Genomic DNA, 14,202 nt, shown 5'->3' on the forward strand with positions numbered 1-14,202 from the left:
TTGATAATGATAATATTGTGAACAGAATTCCCTTTCTTGCTCTTCAGCTCAATCAGAATGTAATCACCAGCCTTGACTTTCTCAGTGTCAAATTAGAAGTTGCTGGTAGGGGGCTTGTCTTCAATGTCTATGCTGGGGTCTGAAGAGTTGTTGTATACAGAATCATCGACGTCAGAATCGTCACTCTAACTGTAACTCTTGTTGCGAGAGACACGCCTTTTGCTTTTTAGTCTTTTCACTTGTCTGACTTTCTTCCATTCCAGGACTAGGGCTTTTTGGCAGATACAGCTTTTATCCTAACAGTAATGCATTCTTTCATGGGGGTGTCAGTGAGCACTTCTGACTTTTTCAAATTTTTTTCCAGTTGATTTTTTGGGTTTGACTTGACTGATAAAATGCTGCAAGTAAAGCAAAGAATGAGAGGCAGTCATCCAGCCAGAAGTATTTTCTGAGCTGATCGTGATGGTTCCTGGTAAAGCTCCCCTGAGTAAAGTTTCCGGACACTGTTTCTGTGGGGAAATAAGTAGAGGAAGGACTGTGTTCCCTACACATTGCCACCAGCAGCAGTTGTGGTCAACTGACCTCTTTCGGCTGATGAAGCCTTCCCTATTTACTTGGGGGCTCGTTGTGCAATGATTTTAGGAGGCTTGTGGATTTTTTTAGACCTGATTCGTCAAAACCTCAAATGTCTTGTGGTTTAAACATGAGTTTATACAGGCCTCAATCCAGGTTCTTAAAGAAAGCTCCTAAACTATGACAGTTGAAAGCAGTTGTCCGTCATAGGCTTGTACTTTTTGGCGTTCTTACTGATAGAGTTTTAAGGCAATCCATAAAACCACGGTACCAATCTTTACCTGTAATTCCTCCACTGTCTCCACTGCCTTTGCAGTTCCGTTATCCGGTCCTTTTATGCTCTTAATAATGAAATGCTCTTAATAAAAGTGCATGCAAATTTACACGCTTCTAGGGGAATACAGTCGATAGCATATCAGCTATCGTTTTCAAGTAAGTTTTTAGTCTTTATTCTTGTTCCTCTGTAAATACTTATCGTGTGTTGTAACAGGGTGTAAAGAAATTCAGGTCCAGACTTTTTAGAGGGATATTCAGCTTCTCAACTTTTTTTTATGTAGTCTTGCAGCGTTCCTCTAGGGACACCCATGGTACTTCCAGAGAATCCAACTGACTTCTTGTAGAATAAGACAAAAAAAAACTGCTATTTTATTTTCTTCTGGATCACAGCCACCTTTCTTTCTTTTCTCTTCTGTTTTACTTTTAACCTTTTTTATCTTGAATGAAATTTAACAGGAAAAAATAGAACTTAAGTTCACTTACTGTTCTGATGGGATTAAACAACGCCAGAAATAACACAGTTTTGGGTTTTAAGCTTGCCTTCAACCTTTAAATATGCTGTTTACACAGCTTATACAAGCATAGGTCACTTTTGAACACCTTGGTACGGCATGCCGAATTTACCCTGGGTATTGTTGCCGAACATGGGAGTTCACTATCCCACGGGATGAAAAAATACTAACAGCAAACTGGTGAAGATGGCACGTCTCGGAAGCTGCCAAAAACAGGCAAATAATAAGAGAATAAAGTGTGAGTTTACAACGCGAGTTTTCTAGTATTCGTAATTAGGAGTAGGCTTTCAGACAAAATTGAACGAAATTCCAGAGTTAATCACCATAAAACCTGATTCAATCTGATATTCTTGGTAAAAGTATTATTTAAGGTCAGACATTTTGAAAACATACACTGCCATCTTTCAGAGCGTTTATAATCCACCAGAAGCCCCATAGGTTTTTATATTGAAACTGTTTACTTTGGCTAAACGCGGACCGGTCTCCCCTATACAAATTTTGATATTTAATTTTGCCCAACTGTAAACTTTTGAGTTGAATTCTTAGAAGAAGCTGTTATCTAACCATAATGTGATTTGTGTCAAATCGCTTTTGTGGTGTTTATATTTTCTGGAAATTGGAAGTAGGATAGTGGGTCTCTTATGTTATACTGTTGCAGGAAAAGTAGAACATGGAAAATGTTAAAGGCCGAGTTTTAGTGATATATAGAATGACTAGTTTCTAAAGACCTATATTAAAAGGACCTCGGGAACTATTAGTAAGACCTCTTATCCCGCCATCCCCGACGCTGCTGCCCCCCCCTACACAAGATGCTGCCTACGCCCATGCAATCAGCTGTACCAGTTTACATGTTATGTAACCAGTAATGATGGCTGTGGTTTATAGTATATGTTTTAGATTGTAGTTCCACTTTATGCATAGTTTATTTAGCTAAAATAGTTAAAAGCAATTACTTAATGTTTTAAATTGTACTTTATATTTTGTGTAACCTTCAAAGTAACTGGTAACCTACCAAATGCAAAGTTCGAACACACTTTTCTCATTAACGTGGTTTATAAATAGACATAATTACTTATTTATAATTACCTAATTATTATTAGGTAATTATTATAATAGGTAATTTATAATTACCTAATTATAAATAGACCTAATTACTTAATTTGAGTGTCTTCCCTCTCCATTTTGTTAAATCGAGTGGGTATTTCTGTGAAAAATATTTGTCGTGGATGCCTTCAATTTGAAAAAAGTGGAATATTTTAAATCGACGTATAGAACAGTTAGTACTAACTTAATGCATACATTGACCATACATATTTAGCAATGAGTGACCGTGTTCCTTAGTAAGATAAATTGAAATTTGAGAGCTGGAACATATTGTAGATGAAATATTGAAGTTTTTTCTATTGCTGTTACTACTAAAAACTTATTGTAGCACCAAGCTGCCTGAGGCCAACACAGTTGAGCATGTTCCTCTTCCAGCCCGTTCTATTCAGGGTTTCATTCTCTTTCCACCCTCATAAAGTACCAGTTTCCTCTAAATCCTTTTTTGGGACTTCATCCCACCCCTTGGGACGACCTGTTTTTCATTTGGCCTCAGGTGAATGCCCAACCCAAGTTTGGTTTTAAATAACCAACTTTGACATAGTTTACACTTATCCAGAAACAATGGTTTTCCTTCGTGGATCCGAAAAAAAAGATATTTGCTCCGCATAAAAAGAAAGGAAAACAATGGTTTTCCTTAGTGGATAAGGAAAACAATGGTTTTCCTTAGTGGATAAGGAAAACAAAGGTTTTCCTTAGTGGATCCGAAAAAAAAGGATATTTCCTCCACATAAAAAGAAAGGAAAACAATGGTTTTCCTTAGTGGACAAGGAAAACAATGGTTTTCCTTAGTGCATCCGAAAAAAAAAAGATATTTCCTCCGCATAAAAAAAGGAAAACAATGGTTTTCCTTAGTGGATAAGGAAAACAATTGTTTTCCTTAGTGGATCCGAAAAAAAAGATATTTCCTCCGCATAAAAAAAATAATCATAAAATTGCACACGCTTAATAAAATGCGCTATTTATATCCGCATTGAAATAGCCTACATCTCACAAGGTTTCAGAAAAAAGTGCTCTGAAATAAGTTACAAAAAAAATGAAGTGGAATAAAATGCGACTAAAACTCAAAAAATTATGCGACTAAAACTTAACGAATAAAAATTATCATGTTTTAACGGGGATTTGCAGCTACCCATTTCCAGAGCCAGATTTGACTTTGTACCGCCCCTTATGCATATATTATTAGCGCCCTCACTTTATAATCCTCCCCCTCCGAAGTTGATAGTTATATGAAATAGTTGTTGACATTAAACCATGATCAAATCTTGAAGAATTTTGAAGCACTTTAGAAAAATTTCTCTACGATCTACCGCCCTAATCTCGCTTTAAGAAAGCTTCAGTATATGCAAAAAATTATTCCAAACTGAAAAAATGACTTGTCATTCTAAATGTCGTTCCTAAAAATTCTAATACCCTTTTTTTTCTTGCAGCACCCTAAATTTTAACGCCCTGGGGCAACAGCCTTGATAAACCTCATTGTAAATACAGCCCTGCCCACCTCCTTCTACTAAACCCATTTTGGAATTTTTTTTTGTCCTTTACCTAATATACTAACATTGAAAATATTTGTTTAGTGCGGTGTAATTTCGCTCGTTTTAAATTTCAATTCTTGCATACCCAAGCCTTTTTTTCACTATAATCGAACCAATTCACTGCTCGACTTATATAGAAACAAAGTTTTTGCTAGGAGTATTTCGTCCTGAAAATATCCCTAACGCGCTGTCGGTTTTGCTTGTGTTACTCCTGGGTATTTTCTATCAGCTTGGCTGGTACGTCATTTTGAGCCGTCCGAGTGTACCGTGTGACATCCTTGTACTATGTACTATTTTGTACCGTGAACTGTGTCTCTTCCTGTGATTTATTCTTATGGGGATTGCTCAGCCCTCTCGAAAAACAACTTAAAACGTTTTTCATAAAATGGTTTTTCTCGGTTTTCTGTATATACAGTTTTCTCTGTATATACAGAAAAACTTTAATATTTTAGTTTTATTTGATTAAATGGCTTTCTCGAAAGTTCTTTAATTTTATTTACGAACGTTTTTATTAGTAATAAATATACGTAACTTACGAATTAACTTACGTAACAAATTTCTATATTCATATATTTTTAATGCGTATATTAGGGGGATCGCCCCCTAGTCAATACCTCGCTCTTTACGCTAAAATTCGAATTTTGTTCCAATTCTTTAAAAATGACCCCTTAATCACAAAGGCCGTTAATTAGAATAAATAGTTCTTATGAAAGTACTAAAAACTTTTAAGTACTAAGAGCGAGGTATTGACTAGGGGGCGGACCCAATCATATACGTAATAATTTCTGTTCGTATTAAGTTTTGATGTTGCTCCTTACTTTCAGTTGAAATTTTTTTTTTTTAATTTAATTTCTGATCGTTTTTTTAAATAATGCTGAGAAATCCGGCTCCCCCTTCATAGCAATGTCCCTTCCCCCATGAAAACTTCCTCTGTGGACAGATCCTCCCACATAACCCTTGAAAACCAGAAAAAATCTTCCCTGAAAACGTCTGTATACTTCCCAATAACCAATACTATATGTAAACATTGGGTAAAGTTCATAACTTTCAGCCCTTCCCCTGGGGACTTTGGTGGATTAAATTATCCTAAAAGACATAGTTATTATATTTTCGACCATGCTGAACAATATGGTTGTCTCAAAATTTTGATCGGGTGACTCTGGGAAAAAAATGAGCGTGGGAGGGGGCCTAGTTGTCCTCCATGTTTTTTGGTCACTTAAAAAGGGCACTAGAACTTTTGATTTCCGTTCGAATGAGCCCTCCCACGATATTCTAGGACCACTTGATCGATATGATCCTCCCTGGAAAAAAACAACAAAAAAAACAAATAAACACGCATCCGTGATCTTTCTTCTGGCAAAAAATACAAAATTCCACATTTTTGCAGATAGGAGCTTGAAACTTCCGCAGTAGTGTTTTCTGATACGTTGAATCCGATGGTGTGATTTTCATTAGAGTTCTTTGAGTTTTTGGGGGTGTCTCCCCCTTTTTTCGAAAATAAGGCAAATTTTCTCAGGCGCGTAACTTTCGATGGATAGGACTAAACTTGATGAAACTTATATATTTGAAATCAACATAAAAATCTGATTCTTTTGATGTATCTATTGGTATCAAAATTCCGTTTTTTAGAGTTTCGGTTACTATTGAGCCGGGTCGCCTCTCACAGTTCGTTACGACTAACTGTTTGAAAATATCCCTAAATACCAATTTTGCCGAAAAAATATGGAGTCATTTTCGAGAAATAGAATAAATATATACCTACACAATTATTATTCATATATAAAGATAGTATATGTATATGTATAAGAACAGAATGCCTTTTATAAATTCTTGTCTCAAACCAGTATGTCGTTATTAGACTAAAAGTAGTGTCTCGCCTTAAGTCTTATCAAAGACTAGTTTCCCGATTTTCCTTTCCGATTTTCCGATTTGAAATTTTCCGATTTTCCGATTTTCTAAAATCTCCTGATTTTATTTCGTCCTTAAACTGGTTTAGTAACAAAACCATTTCCTACACGAAAAGGCTATTTCATGTTTAGTGCTCTTTCATTGTCATTTTAAATGAAATGCATTTTCAGATTGAGAACAAATCCCTACGAGACCGAATGATTGATGTCAAACGTCGTGCTGGCTCTGTTAGGATCTGGTCCGTTGTCCGATATTGTTCTTCTATTTTGGAACAGCTAGTTGATTCTATTTCACCATTTATCACGACCGTTCTTGTCAACGGGAAATTGGTAAGGCTTTTCTCGGGGAAAAGGTTTTGTCCCAATCCCTATATTATTTTGCTTAATGGAATAGCGCAAATTTTAAGAAATTCTTTGATTTGTCAGTGAAATATTTATTGTTGAAAGTAAAGAGATTAGTTAAAAATCGAAAAAAAGAACAATTCATTTTCATTTCCCTGAAATCGAAAATTAATAAATTTGTTTTTCTAGTCACTTGAAAAAAACATGCTTTGGCATAATTTTGAATGCTTTCAGATAATTGACTTATTAATATTTCGAGTCTTTTAAAGGAAATGTTTTGATATAATTGATTATGAGCAGGGTTGACACAATTGTCAACATCGTCAAATTTAGTTGAATTTCAGGATTTGGTTATTTTTTATGTAATTTTGGCGATTTTAATCCAAATATGGCCTTCTGTGATCACATGTGGTACATCATTTTGAAGGTATTACAGATAAAGTGTTAACAGTAATTAACACTTATTAATTAACGTTAATAGTAATTATTATTAACAGATAACTTTTTAATAGTAATGAGCCTACGTTGGAGGCTCTACCTTTATCTTAAAAGTTCAAATAGTCGATTTATTTTAGAATGTTCTATTCTTTATTTTTGAGTATCCTCTTGTTGCATATATCTGTACTATGTACCATTGGTATTCTATGTATAGTTGGTATGTATCCCTTTACTCATTCCGTAATCTTGTGATTTGAAGTCAGTTTTTTGGATTTTTTTCGTTATATGAGGGTGGGTGGGTCTATATGTATTTACAAGGCCATAGAGTTACTCTCCGAAATTTTTCATGTTTCTATCTTTATTAGTTTAGCTGTTTTTCTTGTTGTTGTTGTTTTTTGTTCTCAATGTAGGAATGGAAAGAGAGAAACAAAGAGACACACACACACACCTTTGTTTTTGCAAATAGATATGCTATGCCTATATGCCTCTTATGACATCATTCCAAGTTGAGCCTTTTTTTTTTATTTTTCGCTGAATCTATTTGGGGAGGAGGATCTCTATGGTCTATAGGCATTCCCATGGCAATAAGGTTACTCTCTTTTACTTTTGAACAGAAGCGAATGTACACATATCATACTCCAAACCAAAAAAGTATCATGGCTTCTTTTCGAGGATTTTTTCCTTAAGAAAAATGCATCAAGGTATTTTTGTATTTTTCAGTTTTTGTTAATCTCTTTTGTAATTGTAACTTCTGCTAGCCTTGAAATCTTTTTCTAAATAGGTATATGAGAAGTGTTTATTGATCCCCTCCCCCCACTCCCGTCTATTGCAAATGTAATGGTTTGGCTACAAAACTACTACCACCCACGAATTCCAAAGGATTTTTACTTTGATTTAGAATTTCAGTCGTTTGAAGCATTTTGAACTTAATAGAAATGCACGAATAGAAAGTAACTTAAGACATTGCTGGCTGATTTTACTTTAAATATTATTATAGTTTATTTGATTTTAATTTAATTTACGTTTAATTTGATATATGTGATATTATGGTGCGACAGCAAAGAGTCGATATAACGAAATATTCCAGTTACCACATGAGTTCATGTTAAGCTAGTTGTCCTAGTCAAGTTGGTAGCTATTTGCTTAACTAGTTCCTTAATAGTTGCTAACTAGAGGCTTAACTGATTGCTAACTGAATAATCTGAACATATCAAGCAAAACTATTAAAACTAGTTTTTGAAAAAAAATAAAAAGAAGGAACAAGCAAGACAAAATAAGTAATTGAAAATATAATAAACAATGGTAAAACATTCAACATTTTTTGTAGTCAGATTTGATTGACTGTTCCTCATAGATTTAAATATCATTAAAGAGAAGACCTAACTGCCAGTGGCATCCAAGACTGATTTGAAGGATCCCTCCTCCTCCTACTGAAAACCAAAATATACAAAACTTTATTTTGACTCTTTTCTGGCTACAGTACTTTTTTTCTCCCAATTTATGTTTATTTTACATTTTGTTTTTTCATTTGTCGTAATTCCTCTCCAGCATAAATTTAAATTTTTCTTGCTTTTTTTAAGGAAGCATATGTATTTTTTGCGGATTCTATATATATTTTTTTCATTTCGTTGCTATTGAAATCCCGTCAAATTAACACACAATAAGACACTTAAGAAAAAAGGAGAAAAGAAACAAACTACAACAACTAAAGTAACAGTGAAAACTAAAAAGGGATCCAAACATACGAAAAGAAAAATATTACAAATAAAATCACTGAATGAACAGATGGGACCAGTCGAGTAAATCAACTTTTCTATTCTACTTTTCAACTTTTCTACTATTTTCTTGAATCCTAAGACAATGCATAGTGTAAAATATCTAAAAAGTATCACATAACTGTGTTTACAAGAATCAGTCTACGTTTGACATTTTCAATGACTTTTGAGATGTTGGACCTGTTTATCAATAGCTTGTTGTACCAACTAGCAGTTTAGACGGCGTTCGCGGAAAAAAGATAAAAAAGGAAGACACATCACTGCTACCCATGAAAACAAAGATTTTCCTTGTATTTCAAGATGGGTGGCTCATAGCCTCTTGTTTAGGGTTTTCAACCAGGGTGGTTCCAAAACTGGACTTTCATTAATTTTCGAGTTCCTGTTTTCGAGAGTTTTCCAGGTCTTTTTGGAAATTCCCATAAATTTGTTGTCTCATTACTCTTTCCTTTTAAGCTTAACTTGGGTAATAGTCATACCCGAAGTCTTCTAAGAGATTTATAGAATCCAGAGAAGAAAAGATATTGGTAGTTTCTGTATCCTAAACCAAAAGCTTGCACAACAGTATTTAAAATATGTGTTCGAATTTTTGACGTTCCACAACCTAATAAAAACTTGAAAAAAGTTCTGGTTTAGCTGTTACAGATAACCTGTCGCTTATTACTTCACAACTAATTGTAAAAACTTGGATATTAGTTACAACTCTAATCATTGTTAAATGGTGGTTCTTTTACACTTGAAAGTTTATTCCAAAATAAGTTTTTTTATTTTCCGCTAAATTTAATTTTTGGGTTGCGATTTGCTCTTTACTAGGCTGTAGCTTTTGCTGCTGCCATTGCTTATTCTTGAAGGTTATTGTCAATTTCAAATCGGAATTTGTGGAAAGGTCTATTGTAACTCAATCATTTTTCCTTGGGTCCTTAATTGTTTTTTCGTAGTCATTATTCACTCGACTTTCCAAATAGAAAGTTGTGGAAAAACTCTTTTAAAAGGCGCTTGATTTTAGAGGTAAATGAAATGTGCCATTTTTGAATTATCACGCTAAATGAAAATTGTCTGAAAGAATTAAAATTGTCAGAAAGAATTGTTTTTTGATAGTCATTATTCACTCGACTTTCCAAATAGAAAGTTGTAAAAACACTCTTTTGAAAGGCGCTTGATTTTAGAGGTAAATGAAATGTGTCATTTTTGAATTATCACGCCAAATCAAAATTGTCTGAAAGAATTAAAATTGCCAGAAAGAATTGTTTTTTGATAGTCATTATTCACTCGACTTTCCAAATAGAAAGTTTTGGAAAAACTCTTTTAAAAGGCGCTTGATTTTAGAGGTAAATGAAATGTTCCATTTTTGAATTATCACTTCAAAATTGTCTGAAAGAATTAAAATTGTCAGAAAGAATTGTTTTTTGATAGTCATTATTCACTCGACTTTCCAAATAGAAAGTTGTGAAAACACTCTTTTGAAAGGCGCTTGATTTTAGAGGTAAATGAAATATGTCATTTTTGAATTATCACGCCAAATCAAAATTGTCTGAAAGAATTAAAATTGCCAGAAAGAATTGTTTTTTGGTAGTCATTATTCACTCGAATTTCCAAATAGAAAGTTTTGAAAAAACTCTTTTAAAAGGCGCTTGATTTTAGAGGTAAATGAAATGTTCCATTTTTGAATTATCACGCCATTTCAAAATTGTCTGAAAGAATTAAAATTGTCAGAAAGAATTGTTTTTTGATAGTCATTATTCACTCGACTTTCCAAATAGAAAGTTTTGAAAAAACTGTTTTAAAAGGCGCTTGATTTTAGAGGTAAATGAAATGTTCCATTTTTGAATTATCACTTCAAAATTGTCTGAAAGAATTAAAATTGTCAGAAAGAATTGTTTTTTGATAGTCATTATTCACTCGACTTTCCAAATAGAAAGTTGTGAAAACACTCTTTTAAAAGGCGCTTGATTTTAGAGGTAAATGAAATGTTCCATTTTTGAATTATCACGCCATTTCAAAATTGTCTGAAAGAATTAAAATTGTCAGAAAGAATTGTTTTTTGGTAGTCATTATTCACTCGACTTTCCAAATAGAAAGTTGTAAAAAACTCGTTTAAAAGGTGCTTGATTTTAGTGGTAAATGAAATGTGCCATTTTTGAATTATCACGCCAAATCAAAATTGTCTGAAAGAATTAAAATATACGTCGTTAAGAAAATACTTATTTAGTAAAAAAAAAATAGATAAAACAACAAAATTGCCCCTCTCAAGACTTTGCAAAATACATTACTCCCCCCCCCCCTCCTACATTGTCTTGATTTGATGCCCTGGTTCGAAGTATGAGTAGGCACAACTTTTTTGGGTCTAAGTCTCTTTCACCATCCCGCTGATTGTCACCATCATTGTTAGATGCGTGGTGGTTTTACCTATTCGCTAATTCCATTGCTATTTCTGTATCATATGGAAAATACCCCAAAACTAACATATCGTTCGTAAAACGGCTTAGGATGGTCATGCTGTGAGTAGAAAATGCAAATTTGGATCATAAAAAATATATAGCAGTTATACAAGAGGATGTTGTGTTAAAGAAAATACTACTACTAATAAAATCTCATCAGAGATGGCTTTCGGATGACATTTAATTCTTTTAAAAAATTTGACTTGCAACCACATAGTGAAACCCTTTCTTAATTCAACCCTTTTGACTAATTGATTCGAATTCCCACAGCTCTCCATCAGTAACTTCAAACTGAAGTTTTGACTATTCATTACTGGGCAGCCCGATTGCGCTGCCTATAATATTACCAGTAAAGTAAATATTACCAAGTAAAGAACGATGTTGGCACAATGTATTATTTTTTTTTCCATACCAGGGCACTTCGTATCGAAGGAGTTGTTGTAGAAACTAAGAAAAGGACTCAATCGATTGGAAATTGGAGTGGCTAGTGCCCTTTATATTAGTCGAAAGTGATTGGAGGGCAAAAAGTCCCCCCCCCCCCTACGTCCATCATTCTCCCAAACACATCCAATCAAAATTTTGAGATAGCCATTTTGTTCAGCGTAGTTGATTTCCAGATAGAAAATATGTTTTTGAGGAGGAAACTCCCCCACAACCATCAGGGCAAGGGTATCAAGTTATGGCCTGGGGGCATATAAGAACGATGTTGGAACAATGTATTATTTATTATTATTTTTTTTCTTTAGAGCAGGGCACTTCGTATCGAAGAAGTTTTCGCAAAAAGTCCGAAAAGCGCTCATTTAATTGGAAATTAGAGTGGCTTGTGCCCTTTTTAATAGTCGAAAGTGATTGGAAGGTGACTAACACCCCTTCCACGCCCACCATTTCCCGAAACACATCCAATCAAAATCAAGATTTCCTAAGGCCAGACCGAAATTTGCACTTTACTGAAAAAAATACAAATGATTGTGCATTGTCAGTTTAATATACATATGCTGATATTTAGTAATCAAAATGTTAATATTATTTGATTTATTAAAGTTATAAAAGTAAAAACATTTATATTTTTTTCAGTAAAGTGCAAATTTTGTTCTGGCCTTGGGAAGGCATAGGGGTTTTGAGCCAAACTTATGTTAATTTCTGCTCGTTTTGGGTTTGACTTGGTTATTTTGGGTTTTGGGTTTCATTTATTTATCGATGCTGATTTGCGGTAGTTTCACGCTTGGTAGATTATTTGATTTTATTTTTGCTCATTTTTGTTTAATGGAGTTCTTTACTTTTCTTTGAAAACTTATTTTGTGGAAACAGTTTTTTTAATTAATTACTAGTAAAGACGGTAGGTACTGTGAAGATGTTACAAGTAGAATAGCCAAAGCTCAGAGTGTTTTTTCACAGTTGAAGAATAGGAAGATAAGCGACACAGTGCTACAGAAGCTACAGTGATGAAAGTGGTCAAATATGGGTCTGAATCATGGGTGTTTCAAAATACGGAGGAAGATTTGGTAGATGTTTCCATAGAATTTGCCTATGGATTGTTTTGGGTACCCGACTGATAGACCGTATTTCAAACAGTAGCTCAACACCCGCTTTCTAGGGCTATAATGAGAGAAAGATTGAGATGGCTAGGGCACGCTCTGTGGATGAAGGATGACAGATTGCCCAAGATTTTCCTTTTCGCCCAATCATCTAGGGCTAAACGGAAAACAGGCCGTCCACGGTTCGGGTGGAAGGATGCCGTAAAAAAAGATTTAAGGGAAATGAGAACTTCCTGGGAGGGTGTAAAGAGGGAGGCTTTGAATATATTGAGATGGAGCAGGAGTGTACGTAGCTCTTGGCCTCTGGCGGCTTTGTGTTGCGGTGAGTTTTTAATGTAGTAGTAGTAGTAAATATCTAGTTTACCTAATAATTTGGGGCGTGAATGGCACTTATTTCTGTAGGAGTTCCCAAGTATTCCCAATATTGACGTTGTATTTTTTTATAACATAAACATTTAATTGCCAATTATTTCCATGTATTGACCTATGAAAATGTAATAAAATATACTGAACTACAAAAAGAATGTAAATATATTAAACTCTTAAGTTTCTACGTATCGAAGTATTCAAATCTAAAGGTAGTTCATTTATTATGACTGTTGTTTTATTAACTATGGTTCTAGCTTCTCATTTTATACTTCTCTTGTTAGCTAAGAGTAAGAAGTAGAACACTAGGAGTGCTCACGAAAAGGCTTTAAAAACTACGGAGCCGTTTTTTTTTTTTTTTTTTTTTTTTTTTTTTTTTATATTATATTATATTATACATTGAAATATATTAAATTATGATACCCTGTCCCTGTTGGAATAATGATAAATTGATACCCATGTATGCTTGACATAACAAATTAAGATATTAAAAGGCTTCTACTCGTAAAATTAGAATTATTTCGAAAATAAAAGCGAAACTACAGTAAAAGAAATAAGATCTAAATGTATACCAAATAGTTTACTACCTATGGTTCTCCTCTTAGCTTCTCTTTTAATGTTTTTCTTTTTAGTTAACAGTAGGAGTAATTGGAAAAGAAGAGATAGTTTTGGATAAGCCTATGACCCCCAAGGAAATTCAGTTAGTGCTGTACAAACACGTAGCACCGTATGATCTGATGCAGGCCGTTCTGCAGCAGGAAGTTCTGCTTTATTGTGGCCGTCTGATTGCCACAAATCCAGAATTGTTCTCAGGAATTCTAAAAATACGAATTGGGTATGATTTCTTGCTTTTGTTTGAAGTTCTTGCTAAGAAAACGTATTTGTTTTCGGACTTAAATTTTTTAATTAATTAGCTTCCATTTACATATATTTACGAATCACTGATTACCATCAAGTACAATAATTAGCTAGTTCAGAATGTTTGTAACACCACTTTTAAATCCGAACTCGCGAAAGGTAACACTACGATGAGCATCAAAGGAAAAGGGTATAATAAAAGTATATATAAACAGTTCTCTTGGGTATAATTGGTTGATGCCATGTTTGATATTGTTTTTTGTTGTTGTTGTTTTTTTTTTTTTTTTTTTTTTTTTTTTTTTTATATAAAGGTAAATTTCAACATCCGATTTTTCGTATGGATTGACTGTTGTCGAAGGGGTGATCTCACCCCTTCGTAAAAATTATTTCTGCTGTGACTTTTAAAGTCGATACATACTTACATACGTCACATACGATACATACGTCAATTTGTATTACTCTGGATAACTAATAGTGGGTGCCAATGATGCCAGACAATAGCCGAAGATATCTGTACCTTAATAAAATCTGTACTCTCTAAAAATTAAATTT

General features: G+C 33.9%; 1 protein-coding gene across 1 annotated transcript in view; it reads left to right on the forward strand.

Annotated features, from left to right (window-relative positions):
• LOC148945509 (putative phosphorylase b kinase regulatory subunit beta) overlaps nucleotides 1-14,202 on the forward strand; it is a 152,442-nt gene that overhangs the window by 97,034 nt on the left and 41,206 nt on the right. The window contains exons 19-20 of the mRNA XM_089099598.1: nucleotides 6,073-6,231; nucleotides 13,425-13,627. Of these exons, the coding sequence (XP_088955724.1) occupies nucleotides 6,073-6,231; nucleotides 13,425-13,627 (362 nt within the window). The remainder of the gene's footprint in view (nucleotides 1-6,072; nucleotides 6,232-13,424; nucleotides 13,628-14,202) is intronic.

This window comes from Artemia sp. Qi Xiang Cuo, chromosome 13 (genome assembly GCF_049724085.1).
Source record: "Artemia sp. Qi Xiang Cuo chromosome 13, ASM4972408v1, whole genome shotgun sequence".
NCBI classification, from domain to species: Eukaryota; Metazoa; Arthropoda; class Branchiopoda; order Anostraca; family Artemiidae; genus Artemia; species Artemia sp. Qi Xiang Cuo.